The sequence below is a fragment of the Theobroma cacao genome, chromosome 8 (assembly GCF_053813885.1).
Source record: "Theobroma cacao isolate CCN51 chromosome 8, ASM5381388v1, whole genome shotgun sequence".
Classification (NCBI taxonomy): domain Eukaryota; kingdom Viridiplantae; phylum Streptophyta; class Magnoliopsida; order Malvales; family Malvaceae; genus Theobroma; species Theobroma cacao.
The window spans coordinates 1,460,387-1,478,813 of NC_142646.1; the positions used below are offsets into that span (position 1 = coordinate 1,460,387).

The window sequence follows — 18,427 nt, forward strand, 5'->3', positions numbered from 1 at the left end:
GAAAAAAAAAAAAGGGCGAAGGAGCGGAAAAAGAAGCAGCACTACAAACAGACCGGGCACAATTCCCCATACGTGCCCTTGACTCTCTCTCTCTCTCTCTCTGTTTCACACCCTTTCTCTCTTCCTTGTTCCGTCGTGACCATCGCCTTCGCTTTCCCCTTCCCTGCCTCTCTAACCGCCGTCGAAAGTTTCGACGCCGTTCAAATCTCTGTTCTTCAGGTCCATGACTCCCTAAATATTGAATCTGTGAGTCTCTTCTTCTTCTTTCTTTTTTTTTTTTTTTTTAAATAAGAGTATTATTTTTGCTTGTGTTTTTTGTGTGGATGCTATTTTTAGGCTTTGGAAACTTGAAAATCAGTGCAGAGAGTGGGGTACGAAACGAAACCGTTTTGAGAGCTATTTGAAGCTCTCTCTCTCTCTTCTGATTTCGTTAACTTTTGAGCCATTTTTCGTACAAGTGTAAATCTTCCGAAACGGTGATTCTTTGTTTGTTATAAAAGTAAGATGAAATTATGCTCTCGAGTAGTTGAAGACTTTCACTTGTGGAAATATTCCTGACTTAAATGTTTTTTTTGCATTTAATTTTATTCTAAAGTTGGAGAAAGCCAGGTTTATGCTTAAATAATTGAGGAAGATGGTTTCTAGGTAGAATTTTTGCTATTATTGTTTTAATTTCAGCTTAACTCTGCTATTTTGCGGCTACCATGTTAATTTTTACTTTTATTTATTTATTTGTTGATAAATAAAGAATGCATAATACTCCCAAGGAATTTTCCTTAATTTTAATTGCATTTTTATTTTTTTAAAATCAATCTTCTTGGGCTTTCCTTTTTTGTTTAATTTTTTTCTTTAGCTGCAATATTTTCCCTGATTACTCTATTTAGCCTAGTTTGGATCTGGGGAATAATGAAGGAAATGAAATAAAATAATTGCTCTTAGAAGATGAAACTTAGCAAGTAAACTGTGGTTAGCTTAGTTTGAAGTGTCTGTCCTTTGGGTTTGTTTAGTTGGTTTCAGTTGTTTGTTCAATCCATTATCTTTGCAATTTTTAAGTGTGAATTCTAAAATTTGCGCTGTGTTTTTTTTTCCGGGAATTTCGCTGTTTATCCTCTATGCGGTACTTCGCCTTGAGGTTCGCATAGCTTGAATCAACGGTGCCAATTCGTTAAAAAATTTTTTTGGGGGGTATATGAGTGATCATGGGGTCCGCTTGTTGTGTTGCTGCAAAAGAGAGAACCCTTCCAAACAGAACTCGGAGTGAAACTTTGCATAGGAATGTGACGTGTTCACCATCATGGAGCTTCCGCTGGGATAACCGAAGGCGTGTGGCTGGTGAAACTGAAGATCCTTCTTATCAGGTGTCTAATGGAGCTAGCAGAAACATTAGCATGGAAATAAAAGGGACATTAGGCTCTGATAGAGGTAATCTTTCTGATCAAGGAAGTGTGCTTGAGATTGAGAACTATGGAACACCCACTTCTCAAAAATCACCAGTCCATGCCCCTTCAGGTAAATTCTTGCTATTTGAAATAACATATCTTCATACCTTTTCCCATCATCATCTTGGCAACACATAGGGGTTTTCAGGGAATTTTTGCCTGAATTAATGTTCTATTTTTATTCTTTGGAGATTATGTAATTTATATAAGTCTGTCCATGAATTTGTATGTGAAAGACCCTAACAGTCTTCTAATCCCAACTACTGCAAAAGGCTACGTACTAGGTGGCTCATAATACCTAACCTTTATTATGCAGGGTAGCGGGGTACTGACTGACTGAGTACTTGTACTCAATACCACATGTCTCATAAGAATGAACATATAACAGATGTGGTTTATGTAGTTACAAGTTACAAGCATGCATATTTCCAGTATTGTCTACTTTTATTCTTCTATTCTTCCCATGCAGTTTGAGTAATATCTACTCCATGTCCCCTTTTTTTGTCACTTGTTTGTATTGTGTTTGATTTTATTTAATGTTTTTGGTGCAGACGTATCAAGGGCAAGCAATTATTCCATTGAGGTAAGTTTGAATTACTTGAAATTGACTTTAGTTGAATAAGCTTTTTATTCAAATGTGTTTTTTCTTTTACTTTTCTTTATCTTTTGGTGATGCTGTAGCCTTTTCTATCCCTTTTGATGGGCTAACATGCCCTTCTGATCATCTTTCAGGTGAAGAATTTGGCAGAATCACCAGATATTGTGGATTCATCTGCACCAAAGCTTTCATTTTCTATCCCTTCATCCTTCTCACCACCAATTACAGATACTTTGTCTAGCCATGCTCATTTACTTCCTCCCAACTCAACCCCATCCAGACGGGCTCGTCGTTCACCTGGACATCGGCTATTAAGGCAGGTGTCTGATAGTCGAATCCTGGGATTGAAATCACCAAATAATTATTCAATGTCTGAAGGAAGGTCATCGTTTGTGCTCTCCACGTGTAGCAATGACTTAACAGCTGGATCTCATGGTGGCTCTTCTGATGGCTGGTCCATGCGCACTTTTTCTGAGCTTGTGGCCTCCTCTCAAAGAGAAAGGTGGTCTTTTGACAGTGAGCACTTAGGTTCTGGTTATGGCAAGATTAGTGGATGTAGCAGCAGGTTCTCTTCTTCTCCATCCATAGATTTGCAGACTTGTGGGGCTTGCTCAAAGCTTTTAGCTGAGAGATCTTTGTGGAGCAGCACTGAAATTTCAGTGGTTGCCATACTTGTCTGTGGGCATGTTTACCATGCTGAATGCTTGGAGATGATGACACCAGAGGCTGACAGATATGACCCAGCCTGCCCAATATGTATGGTTGGAGAAAAGCAGGTCTCAAAGATGTCCCAAAAAGCTTTGAAAGCAGAAGCAGAGTTGAAGGCAAAGCAGCTTAAGTTATTCAAGAATAGAGTTATAGATAGTTTTGTTGATGGTGGTTGTGATGATTTTGACCACCAACAAAATGCCAAATGGGAAGGAAAAGCTCCAAAATTGGAACCCAGTTCAAGCCGGAAAAGTTCCTCGGCTAAGCCTTTTTTGAAACGCCACTTCTCAATTGGGTCTAAGTGGGGCAGATCACTATCAGAGAATGATTCTGCCAGGAAGAAGGGGTTTTGGGCAAGATATCGAAAAGATTGAGTTCCTCCTCTACTGGCAGGAGGTGAGGAGCCTGCCCATTTCATCGTAAAAGATTATCATTGTCAGTAAATATGCTTTTGTTTCCCTTACTTAGAAGGGTTTAAGATAGAAGATAACTGTATGATCACCAAGTCAGGCTTCCAAGTTCCAATGCCATCGAATCTCAGCTTCTTGAGTTAGAGATTCTCCTGCCCTTAATCTTATACTATCAATAGGCATAGCCATAGAAGATTTCCCACATTGACCCACCTTATAACTTGAGCCCTTAGTGTTTTTTGTTGCCCATAGGCTTGGGCTGGGTAGGGCATGAGTGTGACCAACTTGGAATTGGATCAGATTATAAATGTGTAGTTTTGGAATTTTATAGGTAATAAGATATCTTACGGTGGTGGGGTTTTGAGAGTTTAAACTTCTAGGGAATGAAGTTATTTTCTTGATTCTAGATCGCAAGTAAGCATTTTCTTTGCAGGTTTCATGCTTAGATGTAATTGAATGTTGCCTACTCTCAATATCTACATGGCATTGTGGATGACTCTGATCTGAAAGGAACTTACATTTCAGCTGCTGACAGATCAACTCAATGAAAGCATTGAATTGATTGGGAAAGTGACTAGTAAGAATTTTACTATCCTTTGCCTTTTCAATTCTACTTTGCTGTATTTTATGACATAATGTCTTCTGTTAACGGCACAAAATCCCTGTGCTCTTGTTGTTTCTTGGTCCGGAGCTATGGACAATGGACAATGGACAATGTGTTAAAGCTCAATTTCCGCAGTCACTTAGCATAATCAGGAAAATAAACAAGCAAGATTCAGTCATACGTCCAATAAGGTTTGAAACCTTACATTAAAACAACAATATCAATACAGCTTTATACTTTGCATATATGCAAACTTTTGGTTTTGTTGAAAGCGTAAAAGAAAGCTGCATTTTCATGAAATGCCATTAATTTGGGGATAGGTGCCTAAATGTTGTTCGATCGTTAGTAAGAACCTAAAGCCATTCCCGCAACAAAAAAGCAGAAACAGTTTTTGGAGGATAGGTATTTGTGTGAAATCTGCCATCTATGGATGAAGTTCCTCAGAACCGAATGGTTTGCTTTGCCAAAATGGGTTTGCTGAAATGGTTTCTACATTTGGTCAATTATGCTCTGCAATCCAGATTCATAACTCGGATGAAGAAGCTTGATTGCTAGTTCCTTCTTCATACGTGCATTCGAAACTCGTTTCTCACCTCTCGAAGTTGCCTTATGAATGAATGGGTCGGCTCCCCAAGGAGGAGACGCAATATCCTTGATCAGGGCAGGCCACTTTTTCTCAACCAAATCCAATGCATACGCAAACACCTCTTTACGGGGTGCTGGGTCATCATCTACAACATTGTAAATTCTCCTGAAAAAGCAAAATTCAAAGGAGCTAATCAAAGTCATCATTTTTCTTCAGCTATGCTAGTAGCCGTCTGCCAGAATCGATTGTCCATTCTGGAAGCTAACTAAAAGCTTCGAGAATCTTGAATTTGCTTCTGTTGGATAGGGGCCTTTGAATTAGGAACTGGGATTCAGTCCCTTCTTCAATCGAGTGGAATCTGTCCGATGTCCTGATTAAATATCCTCCTTCTATTGATATAATGAAGATGATAACTATAGCATACCTCGAGGATGGCATATGAATACTGGCCTTAAGTGCTTGATAAATGTCTGCGACATGAACCCTGGATGTGAATTGTTTGGTCACTCTCAGTTTCTGAGATTCTGATAACGGTTCCTGCTTAATTATTGTGTCAACAGCACTGCAAAGGAAAGCAGCATATCAATTACTTACTCATAAGCCTCAACAAATTTGGATTGGACAGCAACAGCATAACAATAAGCTAAACTGAACACTTCTCAGGCCCAAAAGCTCAAAGAAAATGCACTAATGACTAATCAATCATGACATTAACCTCGTATTACATACAGCAACCTCGCTGAAAGCATTAACATTTGAAGGTTGAGCTAATTTCTATATTTTACTCTTCATAAATGAACTACAAAGGCCAAAATTTAGATTTAGGATAGTACTTCTACTAGTTCTCTCTCTCGCTCCTTCCTCAATCCCCCATCTCTAATTGGCCTTCACAAGGTAGGCCAATGGGCTGCAGCAGAGGAGAGAATTTGGAAGTGAATATCATTGGCTTCATATGAATATACTAGAATCTAACATGTGAATTCTTTACTACTAACTATGGATTCCATAACATCATTGCAAACAACTGGTTTATCAATCACAACCTTCTACCAGGGCCATAGATACCTCCAAGTCGAAATATGTGTGCTGCGATCCCAATATCGTGGGCTAGATTCAACCATCCTTGTTCAGCAGCTAACCTCAACTTTGCCAACTCATTTACAGGGTTTGTGGGGTAACTGTCATGAGATAATGCACGAAATTAGTGACTCTGACTAGCAGTAATTTACAATACATTGGTGCACAAAGAAATGTTCTTTACTCCTCATCCACACAAGCACCACCACAATCTCCATATACACCTGTCAGACCACAGCAGATTATCATGTCAGATATTAGTTCTTGGAAACAAAAGAGCTTGTTAGACACAGTATCAAAGGAGTAATGATGCAAGGATTTACTTCATTGTCACTCCTCCTTCACAGGCAAGAAGGACTTCCAAAATACACAAGGAAGCTCTTCCACAGACACTAGAATGCCCAACTATTGACAAGTTAAGTAGAAGAATAATGTATGCATAAGATAATTTCTAGATTTTCTTTCAAGGCTGAAACATTAAACAGACAAAGACTAACATAGATTTTCTTCAAGGCTGAAATAATGCATGGATGCATGCACAACCACCGATTCCTATATTCATACAAACAGGAGGTATAATGAAAGACATACTAGTTGAGGACAAATAACAGAGCCGCTGAAGATTGCCCTCCATCAGCACACTTCTTAGAATTTCTCCATGTTGAAGCATCTACAAAATCAACAAGGAAAAATGTGCCATATTAGAGAACCTCACAGAATTTGTACTGTAACCAGGAAAAACCAGGAAAGATTCTCAGCATACCGGATCACCAATCCCCACAACAGGAGGAATTGAGACAAGGAGATGGGTGTAGCATTTCAATGTGTTCATGGTGCTCATCCTACAGAACATAAAACAGGAAGTAAGCCCAAAATGGCCATTTAATTTCCAAGAACATTTTTTCAGCAATCCATAATCCATAAAACTAAAAATTACTGTGGCTGATTTGCGTCAAAAAGGTGGACATCAAGTCCTTTTTTCTCAAGTTCCGTTCTCTTCTTGATGCTTGTGCAAGTCCCAGAGACAATCCTACAAATAAGAGCATACAAACGATGATGGATGCTTAACAGTTCTATCTCAGAAACCATAGACAATTAGGCATTCTTACCAGCCTTCATTCAGGAGCTCCTGAGCAAAGAACTGTCCGACAAAACCCATGCCTAGAATGAACATCCGATTACGAGATTCTCGGTCTGGTTCATCCGTTTGGGAACAGCTAGACCCATTTGCATAGATTAAAAACTTCGGGGTTGTAGCTACTTTTCTAAAACGATGGTTAAATTGAAGGGGACTGGCCGAGAAAAATCGTCCCGACAGTTGACATACCTCCATCTCTTGGCAGTCTTGCTTCTGCAACGTTACTTGTTTTAGCCTTTTTCTTTTCTTTTCTTTTTTAAATGAACGAATTACTGCTTAGCTAGGAGAGACCATGGCAGTGAAAGCAGGAAGAACACTTGCAGAAAGGCCTAGTTTGGGCTTGGTAATGTGGGCTCAGCCCAAAATTTGCAAAAATTTTGTGCTGGAATCCAGAAATGGGCTCAACATCTCGATCATGTCCATGACTAGTTTGGGCCTACACCATTGGACGACAGCTCAAAAGGCACAGCTGATACAAACAATGGACCTCACAAATACTTACAGCATTAATTTATATGAATTTTGCTTCGCCAAGTTAACCCAAAATTCCTTACTTTTAATATTTAAAACCTCTATTTATTGTTGTTGTTATATAGTCATTTCATTAATACAAAAGATTAATATTTGATGCACTTACAGCGTATAAAATTAAAAATGTTAAGATTTGATGACTTGATAATGTATGAAAACTATATATTGTCAGTACCTCAAATATTTTCTCTAATACAAATATCTTTTTTCCATAATACTGTACAATTTAACGAGTACCATTGAAGTTTTCCTCTCTGCTTAACTGCCCACATTCATTATGTGTAGTTAGCAGCAGGAAGATAAAACGAAGCACAGCCCCCTCATTCATACTTTGTGGAGAAGTTTAGTTAGGATGTTTGTATTTGTTATTTATTAACATTTAGATAAATTTTATCTTGATTGCCATGGCCGTGATCCAAAAAAGGCATTCAATTCGAACAAGAAATTTTAGTATTTAGTCAATTCTATTAAATAGAATTGGGTTTGGAAAGTTTGGCCATCAACCTACCCTGGCCAATGAGGGCATGAACTATCTGAAACAGTAAATGGTCGATCATTTGGAAACTGCTTGGCAGATGAGTCCGATGACTTAGCTTTTGGTAAATTATTTCCATATATATTCTCAATTTATGGCTCACAATCTATTGGAAAATAAATCTGTATAAACCCAAGTTTCCTTTCAGCTTTCCTGTTTAGAAGACAGGAATAGGCCAAATTCTTTCCTTTTTTCTTTTGGTTTTAGCGGCATTTATCTGGATTTGTTTGGGGGTACTTTCACTGGGAGCTTGGAAGAAAGGAGAACAAACATGGAAGACGACATTGTGAATTTGATTGGGTTGGGAGTACTCTCATGGACGACAGCTTTTCTATTAATCAGAAAAACTTTCTCCAAACGCTCCTTTGATTTCTGCAACCGCATTGTTTCTACCATCCATGCAACTTTAGCTGTAATCTTAGCCTCCCGCTCTGTTGAAGATTGGGGTTGCCCAGTTTGTCCTTTGGCTTCAAAACCTTCTCTTAAGCAGGTATTTAACAGCCAGGCTCTTGCTATCTTGGAGTTTGGAGAGATCTTTTAGAAATTCTTAATCTATTTATGGTGGATTTCTGAATTCTGACTTTCGGGCAGAGGCAAACTTTGGCTGTGACAATTGCTTATCTTCTCTATGACCTGATATGCTGCCTCTTTGACGAGCGAGTCAGTCTTGACAATACAGTTCACCACTTGGTCAGCATCGTTGGTATTGGAGCAGGCCTTGCCTATCAAAAGGTCTTCACTTTACACTTGGCTGTTTGTTTTCTGTCAAAAAACTTTCTGGAAATTTTGATTCGGCTTAGAAGAGTCAATCCTTCATTTATTTAACTCTTTTTGTGGAACAATATTAGAGGTTTGGGTTCTGTTTGCTTCTTCATTTCATGAGTCAGTCCATGTATCCATGCTTTCTACGTACCCTCCAGCAAAACCCAAACTCATGCATTCGGATTTTTTTTTTTTTTTTTGTGCAGTGTGGATCAGAGCTGGTTGCCGCGTTATTCATATCAGAGATCTCAAGTCCTTTCCTCCATGCCAGGGAGCTGCTTAAAGAACTCCGTTACAGGGACACTGACCTCAATTTAGCAGCCGATGTCAGTTGTCAAACTCTTCAAACTCCCATTCCTTTGTTATCACTTTCTGGCTTTAGATCAACATTTCCATCTAACTTGAATGGCAACAATTTCGGTCATCTACTTTTTATTTGTTTAGATGGCCCCCTCTCTCAAGTTTTCAAGCAGTATTAAATTCCATGTGTGGTCTTTTTCATAGTCCTAAAAGCTCATGGCGGGTTGGTTTTGAACAGATCACATTTGCTGTAATATTCTCACTAGCAAGGATGGTGGGTGGTCCTTATGTCACTTTCGTGACTCTGTCTGTTAATAATCCTATACTTATCAAGGTAATTACTTGCACCATACCCACCTTTGGCTTGTTCATGATTCAATCAATGAATTAACATATGAAAATAACTGGCAAAACGCCCATCTCTTATGTTATTCAGGCAATGGCCCTGGGACTGCAGTTAGTCAGTGCTTTCTGGTTCTACAAGATTGTAAAGATGGTGAAATACAAGCTTACCAGAGGAAAGAAGAAGGTGGTTTCTAGTCCTCTGCATTCAGGAAAATTGAACTAAAGCCAGTGTTACAAGTTCACTAGGATTGACGACTGATTGTGTTGAAAGATGTTGCATGAAGGTGAGCACTTGATGTGCTAAATTTAGCTCATAAAATCCCATTATTTAAAATTTGTGGTGTTGTTTAGATGCTCAATTGACGTGGAATTCATGATTCTGCTTTAAAATTGTAATACTCGACATACATACTAACTAACATCGTGTAGGTGATCTGATCATCATCTACCGTTGAATTTACAAAAGTTCGTAAAATCATATCCATGTAATTGGACTTCAATCATCATTACCATTAAAAGGCTAAAATCCGTTCGGTACTCAGCAACCAATAAAACACAAGAAGGCTTTGATGTTACTTGTTGCCGTCCAAAGTGTTTTTCTTGTCAATTGCCAGCCAGACATAAGCACCTTACTGTGGCTGATTCGCATCAAAAAGGTGACCACCAAATCCTCTTTTCTCAAGCTCCGTTCTCTTCTTGCTGCTTGTGCAAGTCCCAGAGACAATCCTACAAATAGGAGCATTTAAACAATGATTGCATGCTTTATAATTCCATCTCAGAAGCCATAGACAATTAGGCATTCTTACCAGCCTTCATTCAGGAGCTCCTGAGCAAAGAACTGTCCGACATAACCCATGTCTAGAATGAGCATCCGATTCCCAGATTCTCAGTCTGGTTCATCCGTTTGGGAACAGCTAGCCCAAAATTTGAAAGGATCTTGGGCTGGAATCCAGAAATGGGCTCAGCATCTTGACCATTTTCATGAATATTTTGGGCTTTTGCTATTGCACTGGAACCCAAAAAGGACATCCTCTTTATAATCCAAGAAGTATCCATTAACATCCAAGTTATAAGCTCCACGGAGCAATCATTGGAGCATGTTTAAGTAGTAATGTTTTTTATTAATAAAAAAAGAGTATTTTAAAAAATAATTTTTATAGATAAGATATTTTTAAAAATAATTTCTTTTTAATTTTAATTATTTTTAATCAAATTAAACAAAATTACTCTTAATAAAATTATACGTCATGTACAAAAACATGTTATACGTCATGGTTAGGTTGTTACATGTTATGTACAAAAACATGTGACACGTCATGGTTAGGTTTTTACACGTTATGTGCAAAAATATGTGACACGCCATAATTAGATTATTGCATGTCATATTGAAAAAAAAGATATTGTTATTACATGCCATTTTGAAAAAATATTATTGTTACACTTTAATACTTAAAATGTTGTTGTTACTTATGAACAAAAACTTTAAATCTTCTCAACTCTCTTCATTTTTTTTTGACAATTTAACACCGATTAAAGTGTTTCTAACATGTTTTCATAAATCAAAATACAAATTTTTTTATCTAAAATACTTATTTCGACTAAAAATCGAAAAAAATTTATTTTGAAAACATAGATTTATAAATTTCAAAATTTTGAGTTTATTGGTGTCTAGGTCCTGAATTGATCCAATTAAAAGTTATTTCAAACATTTATGATCATTTTTACCATTTTAATTTTATCCAAAATACTTAAAAATCAAAATTTTCAAACAGTCATCCACCCAAACACATCAAAACCATCGTCTGGTGTCTTAAGAGCGTAAGAAAGAGAAATCTGAAACGCGGGAGAGAGAAATCGGAGCATAGCAAGTGAATGTCGAAGAGAGAAATGGATAAAATTAAAGAGAGTGGGATGGTGAGAGAGAGAAATCGAAAGCACAAATTGAGAGAAATTATGATGAAGGTTTAATTTATTTGAAATATTTTTAAGAGTTTTTTTGTCAAGTCATAGTTAAATATGACTAAAAATAACTAAATTTATTTTAATAATTATTTTTAAAATACCTTTATCAAGAAAGGTTATTTTTCATAATTGCCTCCTTTTTTATTTTGGGTGAAAGTAGGCAGTAGGCTTTTTACTTAGCTTCAAGGGACGTTGTATTTCGTTAAATGTGAACAAGACTAATAACTAGAGCATTAATTATATGAATTTTGCTTTTCCAAGCTAACCCAAAATTCATTCCTTGTAATATTTAAACCTCTTATTTATTGTTGTTGTTATATAGTCACTTTCATTAATATAAATACCCATTTTGGCATTACAATTTAATTTCCTTAATACAATGAGTGCAATTAAAGTTGTAACGTAATGTATTCTTCTCTAGCTGACTAGACCATGCCAACTACCCACATTCATTATATTTAGTTAGCAACAGAAAGATGAAAACGAAGTACACCCCCCTTCATTTATACTTTGTCGACAACTTCTAGCAGCCCCTTAAATTCTGTGCATTAAAAATTGGCTGAAAATAGGCAAAGAAATAAGTATTTAAATCTAGAGTTTTCCCTTTTGTCTTTAATGAAAGAACCCTCCGGTCAAAATGGGCTTTACCGTTAGTAATTATCAATACTTAGATTAATTTTATCTTGATATTCATGGCCATAATCGAACAACATTAAAATCTCAAAAGGGCACTCAGTTTGAACAAAAGTTACTGTGTTTGATCACTTTAGAAGCTATTAAATGGAATTGGGTTCGGAAGAAAGAGTTTGGCCACCAACCTACCCTGACCCTGACGGCATGAACTATCTGAAAAAGTAAATGGTCATCCGGAAACTGCTTGGCAGATGAGTTTGATGACTTAGCTTTTGGCAAATCAGTTCCATATACATATATATTCACAGTTTATGGCATTGAAGGAGAAAAAGGGTGGTCATTGTTTGTGTTCATATGCTTACAATCTGTAGGTAAAAATCTGTATAAACCCAAGTTTCCTTTCTGCTTTCCTGTTTAGAAGACAGGAATAGGCCGAATTCTTTCCTCTTTTTTTGTTTCCTTCTGGTTTTAGCGCTTTTGAAAGCTTTTATCTGGAATTGTTTGGGGGTACTTTCACTGGTAGCTTGGAAGGAAGGGAAACAAACATGGAAGACGACATTGCCAACTTGATTGTGTTGGGAGTACTCTCATGGACGACGGCTTTTCTATTAATCAGAAAAAATTTATCTAAACGCTCCTTTGATTTCTGCAACCGCATTGTTTCTACCATCCATGCAACCTTAGCTGTAATCTTAGCCTCCCGTTCTGTTGAAGATTGGAGTTGCCCAGTCTGTCCTTTGGCTTCAAAATCTTCTCTTAAGCAGGTATTTAACAACCAAGGCTCTTGCCATCTTGGACTTTGGGAGAGATGTTTTAGAAATTCTTAATCTATCTATGGTGGATTTCTGAATTCTGACTTTCGGGCAGAGGCAAACTTTGGCTGTGACCGTTGCTTATCTCATCTATGACCTGATATGCGGCCTCTTTGAAGAGCGAGTCAGTCTTGATAATACAGTTCACCACTTGGTCAGCATCGTTGGTATTGGAGCAGGTCTTGCCTATCAAAAGGTTTTCACCTTTATACTTGGGTGCTTGTTTTCTGCCTAAAAAACTTTTTGCAAATGTTGATTCAGCTTAGTTTTAACTCTTTTTTCCGAAGTTAATTTGATGAAATCAAAATCCCAAGTCTGTGGATCAATATTTAGAGGTTTGGGTTCTGTTTGCTTCTTCATTTCATGAGTTAGTCCATGTATCCATGCTTTCTACTTGACTCTCCAGCAAAACCCAAGCACATGCATTCGGTTTTCTTTTGCAGTGTGGATCAGAGCAGGTTGCTGCGTTATTCATAACAGAGATCTCAAGTCCTTTCCTCCATGCCAGGGAGCTGCTTAAAGAACTCGGTTATAGGGACACTGACCTCAATTTAGCAGCCGATGTGAGTTCCCAAACTCTTCAAACTCCCATTTCTTTGTTTTCACTTTTTGGCTTTAGATCAGCATATCCATTTACCTTGAATGGCAACAATTCCAGTCATTTTTTAATTGTTTAGAGGGCTGTCTCTCTCAAGTTCTCATGGCGGGTTGGTTTTGAACAGATCACATTTGCTGTAATATTCTCACTAGCAAGGATGGTGGGTGGTCCTTATCTCACTTTCGTGACTCTGTCTGCTAATAACCCAATACTTATCAAGGTAATTACTTGTACCATACCCACTTTTGACTTATTCATGATTCAAATCAAGGAATTAACATATGAAAATAACTGGCAAAACGCCCATCTCTTATGCTATTCAGGCAATGGGCCTGGGACTGCAGTTAGTCAGTACTTTCTGGTTCTACAAGATTGTAAAGATGGTGATATACAAGCTCACGAAAAAACAGAAGAAGGTGGTTTCTAGTCCTCTGCATTCAGGAAAATTGAACTAAAGCCAGTATTACAAGTTTACTAGGATTGATGAATGATTGTGTTGAAAGATGTTGCATGAATATCTGCATCTTCATGTGTTAAATTTAAACTTGTAAAATCCCCATTATATAAGAATTGTGATGTGGTTTAGTGATATTTTACCATCATACAAAAGATGCCTCACAGGTTATGATATGAACATTTAAATACCTTTTTAATGTGGAATTCACCATAATCTGATCATCATCTACCGTTGAATTTACAAAAGTTTGTAAAATCATATCCATATAATTGGACTTCAATCATCATTACCATTAAAAGGCAAAAATTGGTTATGTACTTATGCCTAGCAACCAATATAACACAAGGCGGCTTTGATGTTACTTGTTACCTCCCAAAATGTTTCTTCTCAATTGCCAGCCGACGTACCAGAGAAGGAAAAACCCCTGAAATGTGGAATAAAACAAGCAGAAAAAAACAGCCCAAGTACTCATAAATTGAACGAGGAGTAGTATTCAGTAGAGTTTGGTCAGCTCTTAATGTAAGCATAGTGTATCAATTTAGCCATCCATGGTGCTAACCTTGGTGCGCCACTGTCAGCTGATGGAGACAGGAAAGCCTCTGTTCAGATCTTACTAACTCGCCCTGTAACGTTATTTATGGGAAGGTACCCCAGCTATCAAAGTTAAAAGAGTCAAGTGCATAAGAAAATCATCACAGTTGAATGACAAGTGCATAAGCTACAACAATAAGTTCCAAATAAAGACCAGTTGACCAAAAGCGGTGGGTGAAAATTTGAAATGAATTAATAAAACAACCCAAACTAAAGCTAGAATCAATCCATAACCTGGTGAAATGATTCAATTTCCTATAACATGAAACGGGTTCGTGATACAATTGTCTCATGGGTTTAACCAGCTGTAATTATGCCAACATTGTGCCAACCCTTTTGTCATGAAAGCTGTAATATTTAAAATACATTCTGAATTTCTCGAACATGTTGATGAAGAAGCGAACAGCTGTGATTTAAGCAAATTAGCAACATCGGGAAATAAAATGCACTGCCCAATACTCCATGGCTTCAACGAGAACAGAAAAGCTCTATTCTTTCCCAAAATCGGCACTGTAGTGTGCACTAGATTCCAGTTTCTTGGCTTCGTTCAATTTTCTTACAGCCTGCAATTAGATCAGAAGTGAGCAAATCATCACACGTTCTCCAACTTTCTTTTTCCCAATAGTTATACCAAAACAAAAAAAAAAAAATCCTTCATTCGAAAAAGTTCTAATTCACATAAGCCAAATCCAAAAGACATTCTTTCAAGTTTCAAGGTCCTACCTTCATGAAATCTTCATGGATGACATAATCACGTTCTGCACGAATTGCTGACATTCCAGCCTCCGTACACACATTTCGTAGATCAGCACCGTTAAAGCCCTAAAGCAACAGTGACAAAGCCTATATTAGTAATGAGTGTTACAGGCATGAAACTGAAAAAAGCCACCTTTGACTAACCTCAGCAAGTTTAACAACAGCCTCATAGTCAATATCACCATGCTTGGCTATGCCGGCAGCATGAATTTTGAGGATTTCCATTCTTGATTGCTCATTTGGTAATGGAATCTCTATCTTTCTGTCTAACCGCCCAGGACGAAGAAGTGCAGGGTCAAGCACATCAGGTCTGTTTGTAGCCATGATCATTTTAACCTACACAAAACAATTTAAATGATAATAATTTTGCCACGCTTAGGAGAAAGTAAAAGAAAACCTGTGTCACGGGCAGCAGTGAAAGACGCATTGAGAGTAATTTAAGTACCAGACCATGGAAATGCAATAAATCTAAATACACATAATTAAGCCATGGGCCATGCACTTCAAGATATTAACAAATAGGCCTCTTTTCCAAGGACCATACCAAGAGGTGTTATGATGCTTCAATAGTCAAGTGAAATGGGCTCTAACTGGACAAAGTTTTGACTAAAGGTACTTAGAAGTTTACAATAGGTCAATAAGCTCCCAGAATTCCCCATTCTTCACCCGCTTTGCGAGAAAAACCATAAAAAAAAACATAAACCACAAAATGTGTAGCATGTAGGGATGTGTTTAAAAGTGCAAGGAATGCCTGCTTTAAATCAAAATCTTGAACTATGTTCATGACTAAAAATTGTACCTTTCCAAGCTGATCAAATCCATCAAGCTGATTAAGTAACTCCATCAGTGTTCTCTGTATTTCACGGTCAGCACTTGTTCCCTCACTGAAACGTCGTCCACCAATGGCATCAATCTCATCCATAAAGATGATACAAGGCTGAATAAAAAGAAACAAACATAAGAGTGATATTAATGGATATAAAGATGCACAACAGCAAACAATTCATAACTCTAGAGTCTCACTTGGTGATCACGTGCATATCCAAACATTTCTCGTATCAGCCTTGCACTTTCTCCAATGTATTTGTCAATTATTGCACTCGAAACAACCTGAACCCAGATGAGGGGAAGATAAAATGCATTCATTCAAGGGCAGGATAACATGCTATAGAAAACCACAAAGGCAATGCACATGGTACAAAAAAACCAACCTTTAAGAAGTTAGCATCAATATTACTAGCTATTGCTCTGGCTAACAATGTCTTGCCTGTACCAGGAGGGCCATAAAGAAGGACACCCTGCAATGAAAACAAGAAATTTCAGATGATTATCAAACAAACATCACTCAACCACAGTGTGCTTCACCCATCAACTATACACACAAGCACACCCTCTGAAACTCAGGAAGAGGAGGGGGGGGGGGAGGGACAGGAAGTGGTAATCACCTTTGGAGGTTTAATCCCAACTCTAAGGAAAAGCTCAGGATTCATGAGAGGGAGCTCAATAGATTCCCTCAGTTCTCGAATTTGATCAGATAAACCACCAACAGCCGAGTAGCTAACATTGCCAGGATCTTCATGCAACATGTTGTAAACAACTGGATCAACCTGTCATCCAAAGTTGTACCATGATATCAGACATTATGCAAAGAAAACATACTTTTATATCATAAATACAGTTGAACTAAATATGGATGCAAATTCTTACTTCACGTGGAAGTGCCCGCATGATTGTAAGTGTTGTCATATCAAGAACCACTCTGGTTCCTGAAGTCAGTTTCTCCTTATCAACTTTGCTGCGGCAACCAACCACATAGCGAGGGCCACTGCTTGCTTTAACAATCACTGAAACATCCAATTTTAAAAGTTATTATCCATTCTCAAGAATAAATAAATAAACAAGTAGCGTAAAATTCAAATGCAACTATTCAGACACAAAGTATGCAATTTTACTAAAAATAACACATAAATGAAGTGCATAAGTTTGAAATGCAGGTATGGAATTGGAAGATGCTTATCCACTAGGACTAACGTACAAGCATCAACATTAATAAAAGGGGAAGGAGGAGTAGTTACAGCGTTCATTATCAAGAGGCCTGAGAACTTCTCCAATTATCTGTCCAACACTCTGCAGAGACTTCAAATCATCTTCTGTTTTGTTGAACTCCTTCTTAGCAGCTCTCAGATTCTCCCTACCTGAACATTCATTAACATAAATATGTTAAAAACCATCTCACATGCACCATATTAATCAGAAAGATAAAGATTTGGTCTTCAAACAGCAACTTCACAAAGCGATAGGCATGGCTACAAGCATTCTTTTCTTTTGTTTCTTCTGCCTCGTTTGTTTTCTCAGACGTTGATACATTTAATTTCATCACGAACAACACCATAACTAAAAGCCAATTATAAGCCCAAGTCCAAGAAATCAAAGTGCATAATTTGAGTAGAAAACTAAGTTATTATCTATCGCACCAATCAAAGCTTAAAGGTTTTCTCTCCAAATTTTACCTACTCAAGCTATCTCTACAAAAAAGAAAAAAAGAAAAAAAATCATTTTCAAAAGGCAGCAAATTATAAATCACTTAAGCAAAACAAAGCAGCCGATAGAACGGACAGAGGAATCAAAATCGACCAAAGCAAAACCCTAATTCCTAAATCGGCAAACGACGAAACAGTAATTTGACTGTAAAATGAAAACGCGGATCCAGAAAAAAAAAAAAGAATAGAGAAATGCGCCCCCAGATTAGGGTTAGATAATAGGGTTTAGGGGATCAGATAGGAAGGAGACCTGCTCGAACCCTGGATTCGTACTCCTTGTGTTGAAGGAGTTTCTTCCGATACTCCGCCATCGCATTACGGCGTCGCACAGCGTCTTCTCCGTCGCTCATTGTCACAAATCTCTGATCAGATATCCAAATCGTTCAAGTTGAAAAATGCTTTTTCTTGGAAGTCCTTTTCTGAGGTTTCTTGAGTGAGGGGTTGTGCGAGTTGGAACTGCTCTATTTATGCATTTTTATTTTTGGAAGCCGCCTGTTCTAAAAACTCCCTTTTCCTTTTATTTAAATTTTTAAAAAATAAAAATATTGCCCTTTTCATTTCATTTCATATATATATATATATATACATTTCATATATATATATATATATGTATATATATATATGTATATATGTATATGTATATATGTATATTTAATGTACCGATTTAATTTTTTATCAATTTTTAACTTTAAAATGATAATTTATTAAAATTTTTTAATCATGTAACTTTCAAATGTAAATTTTTAAAAATTTAATTTGATAAAATATTTATAATATTTGAGTCAAAGTTAAAAAATTTATGATCAAAATCAGATATTAAATACGAGACCAAACTACTATTATATACCAAAAAGTGAAAGGAAAATTATTCTAATTAATTAATCATTCTTTAAACTAAAAAATAATATAATAAAATCCACAAATTACTAATTCATGAACTCTTTTTGTCCACGAGTAAAGAAAAGGCTTAGGCGACTGATGAATGCATTTAAACTAGATTTTAAATTTGGCTATGCTAACGTTAATTACAACTCTTAATTCCATC

General features: G+C 37.1%; 5 protein-coding genes across 8 annotated transcripts; 3 read left to right on the forward strand and 2 right to left on the reverse strand.

Moving 5' to 3' along the window:
- On the forward strand, window positions 1-3,778 carry LOC18591445 (uncharacterized). Of its 4 annotated transcripts, none has more exons than XM_088808980.1 (5): window positions 1-246; window positions 1,143-1,509; window positions 1,991-2,022; window positions 2,172-3,141; window positions 3,589-3,778. In XM_088808980.1, the coding sequence occupies exons 2-4, from the start codon at window positions 1,200-1,202 to the stop codon at window positions 3,117-3,119; spliced, it is 1,290 nt and encodes a 429-aa protein (XP_088665106.1). In that variant the 5' UTR covers window positions 1-246; window positions 1,143-1,199; the 3' UTR covers window positions 3,120-3,141; window positions 3,589-3,778. The 4 variants fall into 4 exon arrangements, with proteins under 4 accessions (XP_088665106.1, XP_007017626.3, XP_017981458.2 ...); XM_007017564.3 differs by having other exon boundaries at window positions 3,681-3,778; XM_018125969.2 differs by having other exon boundaries at window positions 1,133-1,509; window positions 2,172-3,778.
- A 159-nt stretch (window positions 3,779-3,937) lies between these two features.
- Window positions 3,938-6,825, reverse strand: LOC18591446 (NAD(P)-binding Rossmann-fold superfamily protein). The gene is made up of 8 exons (XM_007017565.3): window positions 6,532-6,825; window positions 6,360-6,452; window positions 6,186-6,264; window positions 6,014-6,092; window positions 5,607-5,646; window positions 5,389-5,523; window positions 4,770-4,907; window positions 3,938-4,510 (listed from the first exon to the last, which is right to left on the reverse strand). The coding sequence occupies exons 1-8, from the start codon at window positions 6,753-6,755 to the stop codon at window positions 4,249-4,251; spliced, it is 1,050 nt and encodes a 349-aa protein (XP_007017627.2). The 5' UTR covers window positions 6,756-6,825; the 3' UTR covers window positions 3,938-4,248.
- A 931-nt stretch (window positions 6,826-7,756) lies between these two features.
- Window positions 7,757-9,442, forward strand: LOC18591447 (uncharacterized). Its single transcript, XM_007017566.3, has 5 exons — window positions 7,757-8,116; window positions 8,218-8,358; window positions 8,595-8,714; window positions 8,927-9,022; window positions 9,125-9,442. The coding sequence occupies exons 1-5, from the start codon at window positions 7,898-7,900 to the stop codon at window positions 9,254-9,256; spliced, it is 708 nt and encodes a 235-aa protein (XP_007017628.2). The 5' UTR covers window positions 7,757-7,897; the 3' UTR covers window positions 9,257-9,442.
- Window positions 9,443-11,764: 2,322 nt separating this feature from the next.
- Window positions 11,765-13,647, forward strand: LOC18591449 (uncharacterized). The gene is made up of 5 exons (XM_088809174.1): window positions 11,765-12,392; window positions 12,496-12,636; window positions 12,884-13,003; window positions 13,163-13,258; window positions 13,362-13,647. The coding sequence occupies exons 1-5, from the start codon at window positions 12,174-12,176 to the stop codon at window positions 13,491-13,493; spliced, it is 708 nt and encodes a 235-aa protein (XP_088665300.1). The 5' UTR covers window positions 11,765-12,173; the 3' UTR covers window positions 13,494-13,647.
- Window positions 13,648-14,316: 669 nt separating this feature from the next.
- On the reverse strand, window positions 14,317-17,860 carry LOC18591450 (AAA-type ATPase family protein). Its single transcript, XM_007017569.3, has 10 exons — window positions 17,633-17,860; window positions 16,918-17,037; window positions 16,550-16,686; window positions 16,288-16,449; window positions 16,054-16,140; window positions 15,866-15,952; window positions 15,642-15,779; window positions 14,987-15,178; window positions 14,810-14,908; window positions 14,317-14,649 (listed from the first exon to the last, which is right to left on the reverse strand). The coding sequence occupies exons 1-10, from the start codon at window positions 17,730-17,732 to the stop codon at window positions 14,575-14,577; spliced, it is 1,197 nt and encodes a 398-aa protein (XP_007017631.1). The 5' UTR covers window positions 17,733-17,860; the 3' UTR covers window positions 14,317-14,574.
- Window positions 17,861-18,427: the final 567 nt, after the last annotated feature.

What these genes read in the sequence shown, in the direction of transcription:
- LOC18591445 (XM_018125969.2), top strand. Translation starts at nt 1,200, where the DNA reads ATGGGGTCCGCTTGTTGTGTTGCTGCAAAAGAGAGAACCCTTCCAAAC. An exon ending in ACCAGTCCATGCCCCTTCAG is followed by an intron (nt 1,510 to 1,990) that starts GTAAATTCTTGC and finishes TTTTTGGTGCAG; the next exon opens with ACGTATCAAGGGCAAGCAAT. An exon ending in CAAGCAATTATTCCATTGAG is followed by an intron (nt 2,023 to 2,171) that starts GTAAGTTTGAAT and finishes ATCATCTTTCAG; the next exon opens with GTGAAGAATTTGGCAGAATC.
- LOC18591446 (XM_007017565.3), bottom strand. Translation starts at nt 6,755, where the DNA reads ATGGAGGTATGTCAACTGTCGGGACGATTTTTCTCGGCCAGTCCCCTT. An exon ending in GAGCTCCTGAATGAAGGCTG is followed by an intron (nt 6,453 to 6,531) that starts GTAAGAATGCCT and finishes TCTTATTTGTAG; the next exon opens with GATTGTCTCTGGGACTTGCA. An exon ending in TTTGACGCAAATCAGCCACA is followed by an intron (nt 6,265 to 6,359) that starts GTAATTTTTAGT and finishes TATGTTCTGTAG; the next exon opens with GATGAGCACCATGAACACAT.
- LOC18591447 (XM_007017566.3), top strand. Translation starts at nt 7,898, where the DNA reads ATGGAAGACGACATTGTGAATTTGATTGGGTTGGGAGTACTCTCATGG. An exon ending in ACCTCAATTTAGCAGCCGAT is followed by an intron (nt 8,715 to 8,926) that starts GTCAGTTGTCAA and finishes GGTTTTGAACAG; the next exon opens with ATCACATTTGCTGTAATATT. An exon ending in ATAATCCTATACTTATCAAG is followed by an intron (nt 9,023 to 9,124) that starts GTAATTACTTGC and finishes TATGTTATTCAG; the next exon opens with GCAATGGCCCTGGGACTGCA.
- LOC18591449 (XM_088809174.1), top strand. Translation starts at nt 12,174, where the DNA reads ATGGAAGACGACATTGCCAACTTGATTGTGTTGGGAGTACTCTCATGG. An exon ending in CAAAATCTTCTCTTAAGCAG is followed by an intron (nt 12,393 to 12,495) that starts GTATTTAACAAC and finishes ACTTTCGGGCAG; the next exon opens with AGGCAAACTTTGGCTGTGAC. An exon ending in ACCTCAATTTAGCAGCCGAT is followed by an intron (nt 13,004 to 13,162) that starts GTGAGTTCCCAA and finishes GGTTTTGAACAG; the next exon opens with ATCACATTTGCTGTAATATT.
- LOC18591450 (XM_007017569.3), bottom strand. Translation starts at nt 17,732, where the DNA reads ATGAGCGACGGAGAAGACGCTGTGCGACGCCGTAATGCGATGGCGGAG. An exon ending in GATTTGATCAGCTTGGAAAG is followed by an intron (nt 15,179 to 15,641) that starts GTACAATTTTTA and finishes TGTTTTGTGTAG; the next exon opens with GTTAAAATGATCATGGCTAC. An exon ending in TCCATGAAGATTTCATGAAG is followed by an intron (nt 14,650 to 14,809) that starts GTAGGACCTTGA and finishes ATCTAATTGCAG; the next exon opens with GCTGTAAGAAAATTGAACGA.